Source organism: Eschrichtius robustus, chromosome 2 (assembly GCF_028021215.1).
Source record: "Eschrichtius robustus isolate mEscRob2 chromosome 2, mEscRob2.pri, whole genome shotgun sequence".
NCBI classification, from domain to species: Eukaryota; Metazoa; Chordata; class Mammalia; order Artiodactyla; family Eschrichtiidae; genus Eschrichtius; species Eschrichtius robustus.
In genome coordinates, this window is record NC_090825.1 from 162832834 (window position 1) to 162850989 (window position 18156).

At 50.9% G+C, this 18156-nt stretch overlaps 1 protein-coding gene across 7 annotated transcripts; it reads left to right on the top strand.

The window, feature by feature from the left end:
• The first annotated feature begins 9226 nt into the window (after positions 1-9226).
• ZNF692 (zinc finger protein 692) lies at positions 9227-17941 on the top strand. Of its 7 annotated transcripts, none has more exons than XM_068536565.1 (12): positions 9227-9337; positions 10020-10207; positions 10490-10521; positions 10865-11128; positions 11679-11730; positions 11823-11945; positions 12288-12509; positions 12597-12674; positions 12772-12850; positions 14330-14444; positions 17221-17320; positions 17463-17941. In XM_068536565.1, exons 2-12 carry the CDS (start codon positions 10032-10034, stop codon positions 17758-17760), a joined length of 1539 nt encoding a protein of 512 aa, XP_068392666.1. In that variant the 5' UTR covers positions 9227-9337; positions 10020-10031; the 3' UTR covers positions 17761-17941. The 7 variants fall into 7 exon arrangements, with proteins under 7 accessions (XP_068392666.1, XP_068392668.1, XP_068392669.1 ...); XM_068536567.1 differs by having other exon boundaries at positions 11682-11730; XM_068536568.1 differs by having other exon boundaries at positions 11033-11128.
• Positions 17942-18156: the final 215 nt, after the last annotated feature.

Genomic DNA, 18156 nt, shown 5'->3' on the forward strand with positions numbered 1-18156 from the left:
GGGTATGAAGTGGTGCCTCACTGTGGTTTTAATTTGCATTTCCCTAAAGACTAATATATTTTCATGTGCTTGTTGGCCATTTGTATGTATTCTTTGGAGAAATGGCTATTTCTTTGTCCATTTAAAAACTTGGGTTGTTTGTCTTTTTGTTATTCAGTTGTAAGAGTTCTTTGTGTATTCTGGATACTAAACCTTTATTAGCTATATGACTTGCAAATATTTTTCTCCATTCTGTAGGTTGTCTTTTCATTCTTCATAATGTCCTTGATGCACAAAAGTTTTTAATTTTGATTACGTGTAATTTACCTATTTTTCTTTTGTTGCTCATGCTTTTGGTACCCATGACATAAATCACTGCAAGATCTTTTTTGACCCACCTCCTAGAGAAATGGAAATAAAGACAAAAATAAACAAATGGGACCTAATGAAACTTAGAAGCTTTTGCACAGCAAAGGAAACCATAAACAAGGCGAAAAGACAACCTTCAGAATGGGAGAAAATATTTGCAAACGAAGCAACTGACAAAGGATTAATCTCCAAAATCTACAAGCAGCTCATGCAGCTCAATCTCAAAAAAACAAATAAGTCAATCCAAAAATGGGCAGAAGACCTAAACAGACATTTCTCCAAAGATATACAGATTGCCAACAAACACATGAAAGGATGCTCAACATCACTAATCATTAGAGAAATGCAAATCAAAACTACAATGAGGTATCACCTCACACCTGTCAGAATGGCCATCATCAAAAAATCTACAAACAATAAATGCTGGAGAGGGTGTGGAGAAAAGGGAACCCTCTTGCACTGTTGGTGGGAATGTAAATGGATACAGCCACTATGGAGAACAGTATGGATTTCCTTAAAAAACTAAAAATAGAACTACCATATGACCCAGCAATCCCACTACTGGGTATATACCCTGAGAAAACCATAATTCAAAAAAAGTCATGTACCACAATGTACATTGCACCTCTATTTACAATAGCCAGGACATGGAAGCAACCTAAGTGTCCATCGACAGATGAATGGATAAAGAAGATGTGGCACACATATACAATGGAATATTACTCAGCCATAAAAAGAAACGAAATTGAGTTATCTGTAGTGAGGTGGATGGACCTAGAGACTGTCACAGAGAGTGAAGTAAGTCAGAAAGAGAAAAACAAATGCCATATGCTAACACATATATATGGAATATAAAAAAAAAAAAAGGTTCTGAAGAACCTCGGGGCAGGACAGGAATAAAGACTCAGACATAGAGAATGGACTTGAGGACATCGGGAGGCGGAAGGGTAAGCTGGGACAAAGTGAGAGAGTGGCATGGGCATATATACACTACCAAATGTAAAATAGATAGCTAGTGGGAAGCAGCCGTATAGCACAGGGAGATGAGCTCAGTACTTTGTGTCCACCTAGAGGGGTGGGATAGGGAGGGTGGGAGGGAGACGCAAGACGGAAGAGATATGGGGACATATGTATATGTATAACTGATTCAGTTTGTTATACAGCAGAAACTAACACACCAGTGTAAGGCAATTATACTCCAATAAAGATGTAAAAAAAAAAAAAAAAAAACAAAAAAGAGTGGACCAGAAGGAGTGGACTAGAAAGAGAGGTGGTGTTAGAGCAAGATACTTGAAATACCTAGAATACCCTTTGAGAGGAACTGAAATGTTGCCAGGTAGCAAGAAGATGCAGTGCTTAGGACTGCTGGGCAGGACTGAGGAAAGCTTTAAAGCTATTTGGCTAAATTCTACTACTGATGGATATTTTCTTTTCTAGATTCATTTATTCTCGATTTTTCAATTTTAAAAAATGTTCAAATTCCATAAAATGTTTCATGCATAAACTAAATTCTGTACTCACCAAACATATTACACTTTGTAGTTTACACTGTTTCGCCACTTTAGCTTCCAGGCAAGTGGCTATGTAGAATGACAGAATTGTTTAACCCAAGTTTGAATCTCCATCTTTACAACCACTGTGCTATGGTTTATTTTGAATCCACTATTTAAATGCAGGTATATGTGGTACCTTAAGCCATGGAGATGCTATATGTGCCCAAAGTGAGCTCAAATGCTTCCAAACCAAACTGTTAGGAACTTACTTTGGAAGTGAGCATGTGTAGCCGAGTGGACCAACCCAGTAATGGGAGTTCTCCAAATTAACTTCCATGTAGAATGTAATGTTTATTGAAGGACAAATAAGAACGTGCCACTTGAAGCATAAGGATCTTGAGATAGACTAACTGAACTGTAATTCTATAATCGTTTAGAATTTAGACCACTAGGAGATTTTACCTGGGCGAAGTGTTTTATCACAAACATTGTTTATGATTGATAGGGTATGATGGTAAGTAAAAAGCACTGACTTATTTGGTTTTATTTTTGTATTTAAACTCTTTACAGGCAATGCCCCTGACTCTGGTTCTAACTCCACTTGGCTGCCTTTTTGCTGTTTCACCTCCTGGAAGTAGATGCACAAGTACAAGATAACAATGCCCTGGGACTTAAGGTGTCTTCTTACCTTGCTGTAGGGAGCTGGGTGAAGTGGAGATGATTGGCAGAGCAAGAATTGGGGGCAGGCTGAGGAGGAGGTGGTACCAGGCTAGGGCAGGGTAGGAGTTATGGGGTGGAGGATGGAACAATAATGAAGAGTCAGGGTCATCTGATTTAGAGGAGTCTTTTCTGCCTGCTCTTGGAACTTTGTCTCCTTAGTGCCTCAGGGTCCTTCCCCCAAGCTTCCCAGTTGTTTCCCTGCTCTCCTTTGACATTCCTTTTCCCCTGTCCTGCCCACCCCCAAGACAAGATTCCTTCAAGATAAACTGAGCTTTAATAGATCAGCAAGGCCCAGACCCTCAGCTAGTAATGGCTTTGGAGATCCTGGAGAACTCACCAGCATCACATCTGCTATCTCCTAGGCTCCAATATATGGTGTTGGCAGGGAGTAGGTGACTCAGTAGGTCTAGATGCTCGGGTTACGAAGGGGGTCTTATAATAGCTTCTAAAAAGCCTCCCACAGTGCTCTGCCATCTCTCCTCCTCTCTCCGTGTTGGACTGCAGTGGTGCACATGGCAAGGGAGAAAATGTTTCCTGCAAGCCATTCCCCATGACCACCCCCATATCATTGTTCATTCTGTTGTCATGACCTTAAAGTGCTCCAAGAAAATATAGACTTATTTTCCAGTCTCAGTGGAGATGTGAACCACCTCACTTATCTCCAACAATTTTCTTGTATGCCCCTTGAACACCATCCGCTTCTTGCTACCAAGCAACTTTCAGATCCCATCTCCTTTTCCCAGTGTCCACCAAGAGCTCAGTTTTGCTTTCTAGTCTGAAATTACTGCCTTCAGAATATCAAGACTTCAGTTAATAAACTTGAAATAGTCATCTCAACAGATGCAATAGCCAGACTTGGGTTTTCTTGGTGGAGAAGGCTGAGGGGTAAGCATTTTGTTTTAGGCATCGTGTTGGGTGTCTTTACAACCCAGGGAGAGGGTTGGCATAATCAGAAGCAGGCCTTACAACAAAAGTTTTTCCCAACACATGTCCTCACCTATTAAACATGCTTCTCACCTCATTTTACTGCTGGGGCTGTTAGCAGGTTACCTCCTTTCCTCCTTTTCCAGGCCTTCTAGATAAACAGGGCTATGGGAAAGACACTGATGGGGAGCATTTTTACACACAGCTATAGCAAGCTTCTAGGATTCTTAAGAGTTGCTTTGTGATCAAGTCCTGTCTATTTAGCTCTCAAGGTAGAGCATTTTCATTAGGGTTTGGGGCTAGGAAAAGAAGGATGGTGTGGTTAGCCTCTGCATGAACTTCAGAGAAAGCCTAAAGGGTGTCAAGGCTGATGCGGCATGAAGACCAACACTCTAATCCAGCAGACTGCAGTCTCTGCTCAGGGCTCCCAACGGGAGGTTTAGCCACAGCTGTTTTAGATACTCCTGGAGAAAGTAAACTGAAGATTGACAATGAGGGAATTCCAACCATGTTTCCCAGTTCTCACTGGTGGAAGTGGCTTCATTTTTCACCAGTTGAATGGACAGTCTGTGGAGGGCAAGATTCACCAGGTCCTGGTGTGGGGAGGGTGGAAGCAAGGAGAGATGGTTCATTTTGGGAACCATCCAAATATGGCCTGGTGAGTGGACTGAACAGACCAGAAGGGGAATGCAACAAGAACAGAACTAGAAGAAAGGACTTCAGAATGCTGGTAACTCACAAAGTCTTCTGTATTGGAAGCCTGATGCTGGAAGATGGCAGTAGAGGATTGGTTGGATCCATTTTTGGCCCAAATGTAAAACTTTCTAGGTACAGAGAAAAATAGATGAAAGACAGGCAAGGAAAAGGGGAGAAGACAGAAAGAAAAGGGAGGCAAGAATATGCATTGAGGGCCAGAAAGGAGGAAAAAGGGGTAGTCAGAAGTAAAACAGAAGAAATGACAGTAAATGGAGAGAATAAAACAGGAATAAGAGAGAATAGAGATGAAAGGGAAAGAATAAACCCAGGAAGTGGAGCAGGATGAGAGGAAAGCAGCAGGGAGTTCTAGATGGGGAGTCCTAGCTTGCCAGGAAATAGGAGAAAAATGTAGGGGGCCTGTGTGGGAATGGGAAGGACTCTTCCTTACCCTTCAGTCCTCATTTCAGGCTCCTCTTCCCCTAGTAAGCTTGGTTTGGGTGGCTAGTGTTTTGTCAGCACTCTCTACTTGCCCTTCTGGCTTCTTCACCTCTCATCTACATTTGAATACACAAGCACAACAGTGCAAAGACCTGGTACAGGGGATGAAGATGACTAAGAGGAGAAATACTGAACTAGGGATGGAGGGGAGGAGACAGGACACTTCCTCTATTGGAGGAACCCTATCTTTGTCTGAGCTTTCCTCACCCATCACATACACCCCACAAAGCAGCACATAAGAAGCCAGGTTCTACTGAGAGCAAATCAGATTTCCCTTTATTTCCATCTTCACCAGGGGGTGAGGCATAAGGAGTGGTCCAGGTGCCTGGATTCTAACCTCCCACGTTTGCTTGGACCTTTACCTGAGCCCATGACATCCCTGCCTGATTTTAAATGTTTCTTCCTTTTCTGGGTGTTTACTCTGCAAACACCTTCATTTCTTCCGCAACACACCAAAGGCCCAGGTGCACGTATCTCTGCTACAGCCTGGATGATAACCTAGGTATATCTGTAAATCTGCGATTTTCCGCAAGCATTCGGCAGCAGGGCCTGTCCCAGGGAGACCCCAGGCAGAGCCCGCTCCTCCGGACTAGCGCGGGCAGCGCGCGGAACACCCTCCGGCCACACGCCAGGAAGGAGGACGTGTGGGCACGAAACGCAGCTCTCGCGGACAGGAGCGACCGGAGGGCGGCGCGGATCTCAGCAGTCCCGGTGGCCAGGCGCTCGTCTCGTAGGTCCGCGCCCTCCCGCCTGAGCCGGGTCACCTAGCGCGCTATCTGGTTGAAGAGGTCCCGTTCCACCACGTGCAGTATGACCACGGCGTTGCTGGACAGCTGCTGCTTCAGCACCTGGAACACAATGTCTCCCCGCGACCGGCGTCCTGTGCTCCGCCGCGCCCCCTGCCGCAGCGGCCGAAAGCATCCCTGCTGCTGCAACATTCCCGACGACGAGTCTCCCGGGAGGCGGCCTCCTTCTCCTTCATGTCCTCAGCCCTCCCGGGCTGGGACTTGGGTCTCCAGTCGAAGGGCGGGTAAGCTATCCTGCAGAAGCGGCCCGCGTCTCTTATCTACTGTCCTGCCCCGCCCACATGGCGTCACGGAGGGCTGTGGCGGGCCACGCTCGGGTGTGACTGTCCGCAGAACGCAGGCACCGCCCGCTGATGGTCAGGGGGCGAGGACGAACGGGACAGGGCTCCTGGAGATGCTAATTGGCTGGAGAAAACAGATGCCGGACGTTGATTGGATGAGGGGGAGACAAAGGGTGGGAGGAAGGACTCGTGCATAGACTTGGGGCCTGAGAAGGTCTAATCCTGTCTGTGCGTCTCATGAAATTTGGGGCATAAACTGCCTGTGGAGTGCTCCTTCTCCACTTCAAATGAGCCGTCTCAGGATTTCGGATCACCGGTTTGTTACCACGCTGTAGCAGTTTGGCTCTTCTTGGACCAGGGGAGTTGGAAGGTGGTTTTTCTATTTAGAGAGAAGATACTGAGAACTAAGAGGATACAGCAGTATTATTAGATATGGCTTTTCCCAAGGCAGGGGATAAGGAGGAAGCTAGGGTGCCATCTGGAGTCCAGGAAAAATAAATGTCATGAGGATAAATGTAATGTCCCCCACATGGATCCCTACGCCTAGCTCACAAGTTCTTCATAGGGAGACTTAACGAACTTAACGTGAAAAAAGAATTGGCAGTTTCAGGAGACTGTAAACTCTGTAACTCAACAGAGCTAAAGCTACAAAAAGCTCAAATTTAATCTTAACCTTTGCAATGGGGTAATAAAATGGAACTCTTAAAGTCTCAGATTGGGCTAAGGTATCACTAAAGGCAGAGAACAAATATAGAGAATCCCCCCTTCCCCTCCATGCCAAAGAAGTTAGTGCTTCTCTTCAGGATTTATTACAAAGGATGAGGCTTGGCTCATCCCTTACTTCAATGATGTAAGAAATTGAAGAGAGGCTGAGAGAAAAAAAGAGGATTTCTTTGGAGAGGGTTATTGGAGGATTAAGGAATTTAGAGCTTTATTATTTTGAACAGTATCAGACTGACAGAACCAAGAGTGTTCTTGGGTCTCAAATCAATAAAGGACTTTTTATTAACTAAGAGTAACCAAGAATTATGGAACCCGCTTGTGATTTCATCCATGGGACAGAGAAATTAGGATTTTGCAGATGGCTAGTAAGGGACCATGAAGGGAAAGAATAAACTCTTTTTTTCTGTTTGTCCCCTGTGGAGTCCTGTTCTTTTGATTAATGAAGGATCTTCACTAATTAGTAAAGTATCTGGAATAAGGTGGGTGATCTTTCTTCCAACCTTATACTGGGCAGACAAATATCATGTTGAGTCATTGGTACCACAATTCAAGAGTATGATATCGACAGGACATAGTGGCTTCATCCTAAAGGGTAGCTTATGATCGGACAGCATGTCATTTGGGCTGTTTAGGCCACAGAGGAGAAGCTTGGGATAGCCGACAATCATCATACACGAACAACAAACACACAAGCAAATAAGTTCCTAAACTGATTTCAGAGAACTATGAGTGGTATGAAGGAGAAGGAGGAGGACACAGTGGGGCAGAGAATGACAAAAAGTATCTGAGTATGTGATCTTGGAGCTGAGATTTACATAAGAAGGAAACAACCCCAAGAAAAGCTGGAGAGTGGGTGCTCCGGAGAGAAGGAACTCCCTCCAGCATGCTTGGTACATTTGAGAAGTAGCAAAAAAGTGGGAATAGTAGGACAGAGTGGACAAAGTGAGGAAAGGTGGGGGTGGCTGAGAAGCAGCCAAGGGCCAGACCATACAGGCCTTGAGGCCATAGTAAGGGTTTTGGATTGTACTGGTAAACATGAAAGGTTTTAAGCAGGAGATTTGCTCCTTCCTGCTTTGTGAGGGTGAGAGTGGAAAGAAGCAGATCAATCTGGCAAACACTTTGCACATGTGATTATTTTAGGGTATTGAGTTGGAGAGATTATTTGGATTATCTAGGTTGGTCCAAATACCTTCACAAATGTCCCTATAAAAGAGAAGCAGAGGGAGATTTGATACAGGCAAAAGAGGAGGTAGCAATGTGACCGGGGAGACAGAGATTGGAGTGATGTGGCCACAGGCCTGGGAATGCCAGGTCATCATTAGAAGCTACAAGAGGCAAGGAAAGGATTTTCCCCTAGAACCTTTACCGTAAATATGGCCCGGATGACAGCTTGATACGAACTTCCGGCCTCCATAACTATGAGTGAAAAAATGTCTGCTGTTTTTAGCCACCAAGTTTGTGGTGATGTTACAGCAACCACAGGAAACTAATACAGATGACTTGGAGTAAGGTTTTAGCAGTGGAGAGGGCCAGAAGTGATTGGATTCAGATATATTTTTACAGATAGTATCAGCAGGACTAGCTGATGTATCAATATATGGTGTTGGTATTACAGAAGAAGAGTCAAGGATCATTCCCAGGTTTTTGTTCTGAACAAGTGGGTGGATGATGGCAACATTTACTGAGATAGGAGAGGGGCAAGGATTATTAAGTGTTATGTGTTGGCCACACTCATGTTTGAGAAAATATCAACCAGCTTTTGTCACTGCTATGTGCCAGGCACTGTTCTAGTTCTTAACTCAATTATCAGTGTAAAGTGGGCAGTTAGATATGAGTCTGGAGCTGAAAGAAGGCTAGGCTGGAAATATAAACTGGGAGTCATCAGTGTACTGTATTTAAAGCCATGGGGCCAAATACATCAAACAAGAAGAAAGAAAAGAGACTTGGTCCAGAAGAGAGAGGACTTGGTCCAGGGACAAAGCCCAAACCAGAGGACACTCAATCTGTTTTGCCTAGATAGTGGATGAAGATCCAACAAAGGAAAGGAGGAGCCGATGAGGAGGGAGGAAAACCAGGAGTGTGTGAAGTGACAGAAGCCAACCTGTAGTGGAGGTTGGGGCGTTGCATGGAGGGAAATATCTACATTGTCAGATGTTGCTCTAGGGGTAGAGAGGCAGAGAACTGACCACTGCCTTTAGCAAAGTGGCTACCCCAAGTGGCCTAGACAAGCGCCATTCCAGTGGCTCGGTGGAGAGAAAAGCTCCATGCTAGTCAACTGAAAAGGGAATGACGTGCGGAATAGTCCGCAGCAAATCTAGGCAACTTTTCGGATGACTTTTGACGGGGAACAGAGGAAATGGGCCATAGGTGGTGGTTGCCTTGGGGGTCTGGAGAGAGCTCTAATTGGTTTTAAAGGTGTCTGATTCTGCAGCACGTGTTTGCCTCTTGGTGGCAATTGGGAGGGGGAAATCGAAGGTGAAGTACAAAGTAGGAACAACTGCAGAAGCCACGTCCCTGGGCAGATTGAAGGGGCTGGGGTCGGTGCACGGGAGGAGGGCTTGGCCCTACTTATTCCATTTCCCCAAGCCTTTGGTCACCAAGCACAGGCGGTCGCCGCGGAAGCGACCCGTCCACAGCCCCCGCAGGGCTCAGCAAAGAACCTGAACACTTTGTGTGGGAACCAAGGCTCCCAGCAGGCGTTGCGCTGGGCGGCTAGTGCGCAGGCGCGCGCAGCCAGGCTCCGACTCTCCCCTCCCAGGCAAGCCCGGGCCCCAGTTCCAGGCTGGAGCCACCGACGCGAAGGGGGACGGGTTCCTCTTAAAAGAGAAACGGAGGCGGCGCGCGCGAGGTGGGCCCCTGTCCTCCCGCCGCTCTCCGGGCCTGCGCGCGACGCTGGGGAGGCGCAGGCGCAGTCGGGATGAGGGCGGGTGGGGGCGCTCAGGTAAGGCCGGGGTGGGGGTGGGCCGCGGCGGGAGCTCTGGGCGGCCTGGGAGCTGCCTTAGGAATTGGCCCATCCGACGCAGTGTGAGTGTTCAGTGGCGCGGCCCGAAACGGAGTGGGGGGCGCCTTCCAGACCCCCCGTTCCCCGCCCCCCTGTCCCGGCTCCACCCACAACGACCGAACTATGAGGAGCTCTCCCAATGCACACGACCTCTCCTTCCCTCATCAACCAGTAAAGACCCATGCCCTTTTGAAGATGAAACTGTTACCTTACCCTCTGCCCCTTCCTAGTCGAAATTTCCTTCCCATAGCTCCAGTTCTTCACGTCAGTGGGCCCAGGATCAGGCCATTCTGACTTTGATGCAGTCCCCCTACCTCCCACCCCCAAGATACCCACCCCATAGCGCTAATTTACACGCCCTGTAATGGAAGCAGAGGTGGTTTGGACCCAGTGGCGGCGAATGCTATTGCAGTGGTTTAGTTCTGCCCCAATTCACCGCTGAGGAAACTGAGGCCCCAGCGGAGGATGGAGCCGGGGCCTCTGGCCCCGGATCAGGCCGGCCCACACGCGTGTCTCCCCGACCCCGCAGGCCCTGGTACTCATGGCTGCCTCCCCTGCGGACGCGTCCCGCAGGCGGCGAGAGAAGCGGCGGCAGCTGGATGCGCGCCGCAGCAAGTGCCGCATCCGCCTGGGCGGCCACATGGAACAGTGGTGCCTCCTCAAGGAGCAGCTGGGCTTCTCCCTGCACTCGCAGCTGGCCAAGTTCCTGTTGGACCGGTTAGGGGCCGGGTCAAGGGTTCTGGCGGAGGGCACCCAGGCTGCAACACCCAGCACCCTACCTGCCCCCTTTCCCCCACATCAAGTGCTGGCCTGCTGCTCCTTCCCACTGGCAGATTTCTCACTTCAGCAGTAAAACCAGTGTGATTTGTGGCCTCCCAGGGTCTCCCCCCACCTCTTGGTCCCAGAGAATAGGGGACCCCCTAAGTGTGTGAATGCCCAGAGCTGAGGGCAGTTGGCCACATGGGCCCCCACCTGACCTGCCTCTTGTCCCCCTGGCAGGTACACTTCTTCAGGCTGCGTGCTTTGTGCAGGTGGGTAGGGAATGGCTAGGGGTAGAGGATTAGGAGCCAGAGAGAGAAGAGGGGCAACAGGGAGTGGTGTGACCCAGAAACACCCTCCCTAACGGGATTGGATTAGAGGGAGACTTGAGTGAGCTTGGGAAGAGATGGGGGAGTTGGGGAGCCCAAGGAGGCAGCCTGTGGAGAAGGGAGCAATATCTCAGAACCCTGGGGTTTGGGCTCTGAAGAATGGTAAACTGGATTAGGGACCAGGGTTGCCCAGGGGGTGGGGGTACAGGGCTGTCTGAGTGTGGCTCTCCAGGATGTGAGGAGAGGGCCTCCCAGCTCACCCTGACTGTTGCCTTCACTGCTCTAGGTCCGGAGCCTGTGGCCCCCAAGGGTCTGCAGTATCTGGTGCTCCTGTCTCATGCTCACAGTCGAGAGTGCAGCCTGGTGCCTGGGCTGCGGGGACCTGGGGGCCGAGATGGGGGGCTTGTGTGGGAGTGCTCAGCCGGCCACACCTTCTCCTGGGGCCCCTCTTCAGGCCCCACATCTCCAGAGGAGCCCAATCCGGTCCCCCTTGCAAGTACTGGCCAGAGAAGCTGGTGCCCAGAAGCCAGGAGTGGGCCGGAGCCCGCAGGTAGGCTGGGGGAAGGAAGAGTTATGGAGAAAAAGGAGGGAAAAGTGTTCTTGTCCCTGTAGCTCAGAGCCCCATTCTTTAAAAATGATCCTTTCTCCGTGGAAAAACTCTATGGTGACAAGGAAATATATCCTCAAATATATTTTTAGGTGTGAAAAACAAAATACAGAATTGGATGTATGGTATATTACCGTTGGTGGAAAAATAAGAGGAGAAAGGAAAATATTTGTATGTACTTATGAATGTATAAGATATTTCTGGAAGGGCATGTAGGAAACCAGGTTACCTGAAGGAGGAACGAGGTGGCTGGGGTATAGTATTGGAAAGGAGACTTTTCACAGTGTACTTTTCACATGGTTCAAAAAACAAATTTTTTTTTGAACCATGTGAATGTACCATCTCTAAAATAAAACAACCCCTCCCACTCCAGTAGCCTCTGCTCCCTCTTCCTCCTTCCTAAGAGTCTTCCTACCACTTCAGACCTTAGAACTCCACCTGTCCTCATCCCTCCAATACAGAGTTCCTTCCCCTTTGACCCTACCTATGCCAGCAGGTTTGGAATCTAAGCATGATGAGAGGACTGAGGAGGCCAGGTTGCCCAGGTGAGTTTGGGGTTGGGGGGGACAGGATAGACCTGGGTGGACAATGGGAGTGAGGGAGCAGGACCTCATGCTTGCCTTCCTTGGACCTGCAGAGGGGTGGAACCCCCGCCAGAGGCCTTCCCATCCCTAGAAGAAGACGAGGAAGAGGAAGATGAGGATGAAGAGGAGATGCTCAGTGATGCCAGCCCATGGACCTACAGCTCCTCCCCAGATGAGCAAGTTGGGGCTGAGGGAGGACGCTGAGCAGAGCAGGAGGAGGGAGGGGGTGACTGGCTGGGGAACCCAGAGCTTTGCAGACTTGAGGGAGGGGCTTGTTGGTGGAGAGGGCAGGGTAGGCTTTGGGGAAGGCAGAAAGAACTAGAGGCTTTGGATTGGGTGGAAAGGAAGTTAGGCTCTGGGGGAAAATGAAAGCTGAAAGTAGGTATGAACAGGGAGCCTGTGGTAGGGGTAGGGTTGTTCTGAGTTTGGGATCTTTGCAATTTAGGGGTTGGGGTTGGGCTGGGGCTGGCTGAGAATCCAGGGAGATAATGCCCTCCTCCTCTTCATTCTCCTTTCAGCAGTGAGCCAGATGCCCCCAGACCACCCCCTTCCCCTCTCACCCATGCACTTAAGGATGGGGAGATACCCCCAGCCCCTGCAGCTGTCCCAACTCCTCTTGCTTCGCCATCCTCATCAGCATCCTCACTGGGTTCTGGAGCTCCTCTGCCTGTAGAAGTCAGGATACAGCCAGAGCTCAGTGGGACCCCTCAAGCAGACCAGCAGACTGAGCCCCTGGCCAGGTAACCTGATGGCTGAGACAGAGGGCAGGGGCATCCTGGGACACGGCCCTCCCTCGAGGCCCTCTGCTCCCTCTTTGCTGCCCGTAGCCCTGGGAGTCAGGCTCAGTCTGCTCTGGCCTCGGCATGGGATGAGGACACTGCTCAGATTGGCCCCAAGAGAATTAGGTAGGACTGGGGGAAGTGGCTCTGGGTAGGGGAGGGAGCGGAGGGAGGTGGAGGAGAGCCTGCACAAGTCCTCTTGTTTCCTATTCTCCTGCCCCAGGAAAGCTGCCAAAAGAGAGCTGCTGCCCTGTGACTTCCCTGGCTGCGGGAGGATCTTCTCAAACCGGCAGTATTTGAATGTGAGGATGTGAGGGGTACAGGTTGGGTTCTGTGTAGCCTCATGGGTGGAGGAGAAGGGCTGAAGGAGAAGCTGAGGCAAAGAAGCCTAGGGTGTGGGGGGAATTCAGAGCCAGGGAGAGAAGAGTTGGGATGGACATGCAGAGCTTGCCTACAGTTAATAATCACTAATCCAGATGACTAGTAGTTAAGGCAGAAAACCAAGCCTCAGGTGCACAACTGCTGCTCACTACTGCTTGTTACACAGGCCCTCTGATGACCACATGGAGATGATGGTGGCATTCCTCAGGCTTTTGGGGTGCTAGTGACTATTCTAAGCACTTGATATGTGTCAAGTCTTTTGATCTTCTCGGCATTCCTATGAAGTGGGTGCTGGTACTACTCCTGCTTTGCAGATGAGGAAACCAAGGAAAACAGAAAGGTTAAGCATTGCCCAAGGCTTCTCAGCTAGTGTGTCATGGTGCTGGGTTCCTCACTCCATCGGGCTGCCTCGCCCTGCTGGCTCATATGGGTGGTCCTCACTCCAGGAGGATTAGGAGACAGACCTGTCCCCAGCCTCACTGCAGGAGAGGTTTGAGGCACAGAGAGAGAAGAGTCCCAGCCCCACACTCAGCCAGAGCTCTCACAGGGTTCTGAGGCTGGGGGGAGGACCCAGACCTGAGGGATGGTGAAGTCTGGGTGGATGGGATTTGGGAGAGGGGGAAGGTCCCCAAGTGGTGGTGAAGCTCTGGGCTTCTGAGAAGAACATTCAGCAGGGCTGGTCAAACATACTTGAGTCTATTAATGGAGGAGACTGAAGTAGCCCCCAGCAGCAGTTTAATTATGGGAAAATGGGATCATGGAGAAAGGGAAAGCGCATGCAACTTAGTGAGCCAGGATGTGAAATTAGACCAGATAAAAAGAGAAATATTTCCCAGAAATACTTGGGGAGTTAAGGTTGAAGAACACACTATCCTTAAAAGTGTTCCAGGTTGAGAAAGAGTGTGTGTGTGTGTGTGTGTGTGTGTGTGTGTGTGTGTGTGTGTTTCCAAAGCAGATTTAGGAGAAAAGGATATAATCCCATGGTGAGCTATTAATAAAAAGTAGGCCATCTGAGTGATATTGTTGTACATTGATATTGATATCAAGGAGAATAATCATACCCACCAAAAAGATATGTTCCCATCCCTGGCAGATGGCAAATCCATAGTTAGGGAACCAAGAGTGTCACCAGAAGTGCACTTTTTTGAGGGACCTGGGCATTGCAAGGTGAGGTTGTGACAAGGAGGTGAGATAATGGAAGTTAAGGGCAGGATAGGGTGAGGGCAGAGTTTGAGGTCAGGAAGGGATGGGATTGGGGTGCTCATGTATAGGTGAGGACTGGCCAGGATGATGTGAGCTGGCGGTGACAAGGAGAACTGTTGTGGGAGAGGGCAGAAGAGCCTGCCCGCTAGGTCAGCTCTGATGGTCGCCCTGAGGAGACCATGTGCTTCCTCCCCTAGCACCACAAGAAGTACCAGCACATCCACCAAAAGTCCTTCTCCTGCCCAGAGCCGGCCTGTGGGAAGTCCTTCAACTTTAAGAAACACCTGAAGGAGCATGTGAAGCTGCACAGTGGTGAGTGGTGGAAATGCCTCCTCACCTCCCCACTGTGGGTCCTGTCACCTCCCCCTGTGAGTCCCTTCCCCTCCCTTTGTGTGTCACCTTACCTTCCCCCGTGGGTCCCTTCTCCTCCCCCTGTGGGTCCCTTCACCTCCCCCGTGGAGCCCATCACCTCCCCCTGTGGATCCCTTCCCCTCCCTTTTGAGTCCCTTCACCTCCCCCATGAGGCCCATCACCTCCTGTCTGCAGGTCTTGTCACACTGCTCTGGGATAACTCTCACTCACACACTCATCCTGCACTCTCTGTGTGTTTAGATCCTGCCTGCTTGAAACTGTTCTAGGTGCTGGGATACAGCAGTGAATAAAGCAGGCAGTACTCACCTAAGATGTCCACTCTAGTGAAGGGCTACAAAGAGCTGTGAAAGGTGCTTTGAGCAAAGGCCTAAGTGAAGGGAGGAATGGAGGCTTCGCCACATCCACAGGCAGCACGTGAGAGGACCCTAAACTGGCATCTGAGGGCATGTTCCAGGAATGGAGAGGAGGCCAGGAGATTAGAAAGGAAGGAAGAGAGGTCAGATAGGTGGTAGGGGCCTGCAAGACCACCATCGGGTTGGCTTGGCTCCTGGCCAAATGTGATGGGCACCAGTGCGGTGGAGGGAGGGACAGAACTGATTTTAAAAGGAGCATTGTGGCTGCCACGTGGAGAATAGGGGATGGCAGGAATGTGCAGTGCACAGCGATAGTGACCTGGACAGTCGAGTTGGTGAGAAGTGGCTGGAGACAAGAGGGCGAAGATGGCGCCAGGGCTACTGTGGGAAGAACGGATTGTCCATGGGTAGGACTGTGGAGTCAGGGGTGACTTGGAGGGTTCCAGCCTGGGCAGCTGGGCAGAGGGTGATGTGATTTCCTGAAAATGAGGGAGAAGCAGGCCTCAGGAAAGGGACGTGACATTTCATTTGGGACATGCTACTTAGGTATCCCAGAGAATGTGCATCTCGTGTCCAGGGGAGATGTTGGGCAAGAAAAACGTGTTCATCATGAGCACGCGGGTGGTGTTTAGAGCCCTGGGTGGAGTGTTCCTACGGGGAGGGAGTGAACATAGGTAGAGAAGAGGTCTGAGCAGGGCAGGGAGGAAGGGCAGCTACAGAGGGGCCGGTGGGGCAGCTGAAGAGAGTGGTATCTGAGGAGCCAAGGGGAGAAAGTGCTCCAGGGACGTGGGAGGGGTGAGATGTGCCAGTGCTGCAGAGCTGAGTGAGATGAGGATGCGCACAGGCCCCCAGACAGGGTGGTGGGAAGCCATCCTTGACCAGATGACAAAATGGCATGTGACAAGGGAGATGACAGCCAGAATGGAGGGGGCTCAGAGCAGAGACGAGCTAAGGAAGTGTAGACAGCAAGTGTGGACAACTCTTTGGAGTTCTACTGTGAAGACAAGCAGAGAAATAGGTGTAAGTTGGAGGGCTGTGAGCCGGAGCACAGAGATGGGAACGATCCCGCAGAGAGGAAAGGCTTGCTGATGCCAGGGTGGGCTGAGCAACCCTAAGGCGGTGAGGAGGGGTGTATCTGAGCACAGTTGGAGGACAGCCACAGGGAAGCAGGGACTATTCACATATATGGGCACAGAAGCAAGTTGGCTGGTGGATTAGGTGGGGGGAGGACGTGGGCATTCTCTCCTGGCTCCTCTCTTCTTGGTGACTCATAAAACGAGGTGACTGCTGAGTGAGGTTGGTAGAAAGAGGGGGTCGTGTGGAAAATGCCCTTCTGAACTCTAGAAAGTGGGAGAGCGAACTGACCAAGGACTTGCAGAGGCATTGTGTGTGTGCGGCGGGGGTGAGGCTTGACACTTGTAGTTGTGTATGAAAGTAGAGCTCAAAGTGGGGTGAGGGTGGGAGGTTGTAGGCTGTGTTTCTGCCCCACTTGGCACACATGTGCCGGCCTGGAGCAGGCCAAGGGTTGTACTTATCCTGAGTTGGGTTTTAACCAAGCAGGCGCAGCTGAGGGAGAGAGGGACAGGTGAGTTGGTAGTGTGAGTGAAGGAAGGCTACAAAGATGCCCTGGAAATGAACTGGGCAAAGAGAGGGGAGGGGGACAGTGGGAAGGCAGTGGGCTGCTGGACTGGCAGCCTGAAACCGTGGGATAACTAACAGGACAAGGTAGGGGGCCCTGGCTAGAACTGGGATGTCTGAAATTGTGATTTCAAGGTGGGCATGGCCTGGGAATGGTGGCTGAGAAGGGTTGTGGGGGGCGGCCAGGTCAGTGAAGGCCAGGGAACAGCGGAGGGGAGTGCTGGACACGTAGAAAACGAACTGCCAGCAGTGGTGGTGGCTGAGGAGAGGGCCTGGAGCCAGAGCTGTGTGGAGTGCAGGAGCGTGATGGGGATGAAGGCTGTAGGGGTGTGTGTGTGGTCTGATGGCAGGGTATACAGAGCAGCGGTGGGACAGAGGTCTACAGGATGCCATGAAAAGCGAGGCTACCTCCTCTGCTGCAGGAGGTGTAGGAGAAAAACCACAGCAGGCCTGTGAGAACTGCTGGAGATGGGCGATGGGCAGGTGCTGTTAGAGCTGGCAGGGGGGCAGGTTCAGGGAGAAAGGAGAGGGAATTGGCTCTTGACACCCACAGGGCGTCTGACAGGTCACACGGCACTGTTGGCGGGGGGGGGGGGGGGGGGGGTGGGAGGAGTGAGATATGCAGGCTGAATCGGGACAGTACTCCTTTGGGGGACAGTGGGGGTGGACCAAGGAAGGGCCTCAGCTTGGGGATGGATGCTGGGCTGTCCCCCGTGTGCCCACAGATACCCGAGACTACATTTGTGAGTTCTGCGCCCGGTCTTTCCGCACCAGCAGCAACTTGGTCATCCACCGGCGCATCCACACTGGAGAGAAACCCCTGCAGTGAGTGTGGGGAAGAGAACCCGGGGTGGGGGGAAATGGGGAGGTGCTGGCAGGACATCTGGGCAGTTGGGACCAGGAGGAACCCCTGGGGAAGTCAAGATGGGCTGAGGCCCCTTTCTTCCCTCTGCTGTCCCTGGCTCAGGTGTGAGATCTGCGGGTTCACCTGCCGCCAGAAGGCGTCCCTGAACTGGCATCGGCGCAAGCATGCAGAGACGGTGGCTGCCTTGCGATTCCCCTGCGAGTTCTGCGGCAAGCGCTTCGAGAAGCCAGACAGTGTCACAGCTCACCGCAGCAAAAGCCACCCCGCCTTGCTCCTGGCCCCGCAAGAATTAGCTGGTCCACTGGAGTCCTGTTCCAGCATCTCTGCCCCTGCATCCCTGGGGACCGACGAGGGATCCAGGCCCTCTCTGGCTCCTCAGGCTCCCACACTGCTCCCTTAGCAGTGAGCATTCCCCAGAATTTGGGGAGCCAGGGACTGGAAAGGAGCAAGAAGGGCCAGACGACTGGTCCCTGGGGACTAGGGTGATGGGGAGTGCAGGGCAGGGGCAAGACTGTGCTCTAGGGGAGCCAGGCTACTTTAGTCATCCTAAAGGACAGAATAAACCCAGTATTTTACATGGACGTGTGTGAGCAGAGCGAGTGTTTTGGCACCTGAGGTACAGGAATCTTGATTCCTTTGAAAGCAGGCTCTCCTGGAATGTGCCTGAGTGCACCCTAAGTGCAGGCCCTATTCTTCTCTCTGCAAGCCCCCATCTGCACCCACCCTGAAGACCCAGCTTTCTTCCCCAATTCGCTTTGCCACTCCCTCCACTCTTGCATTCAAGCAAGGCGCTAGG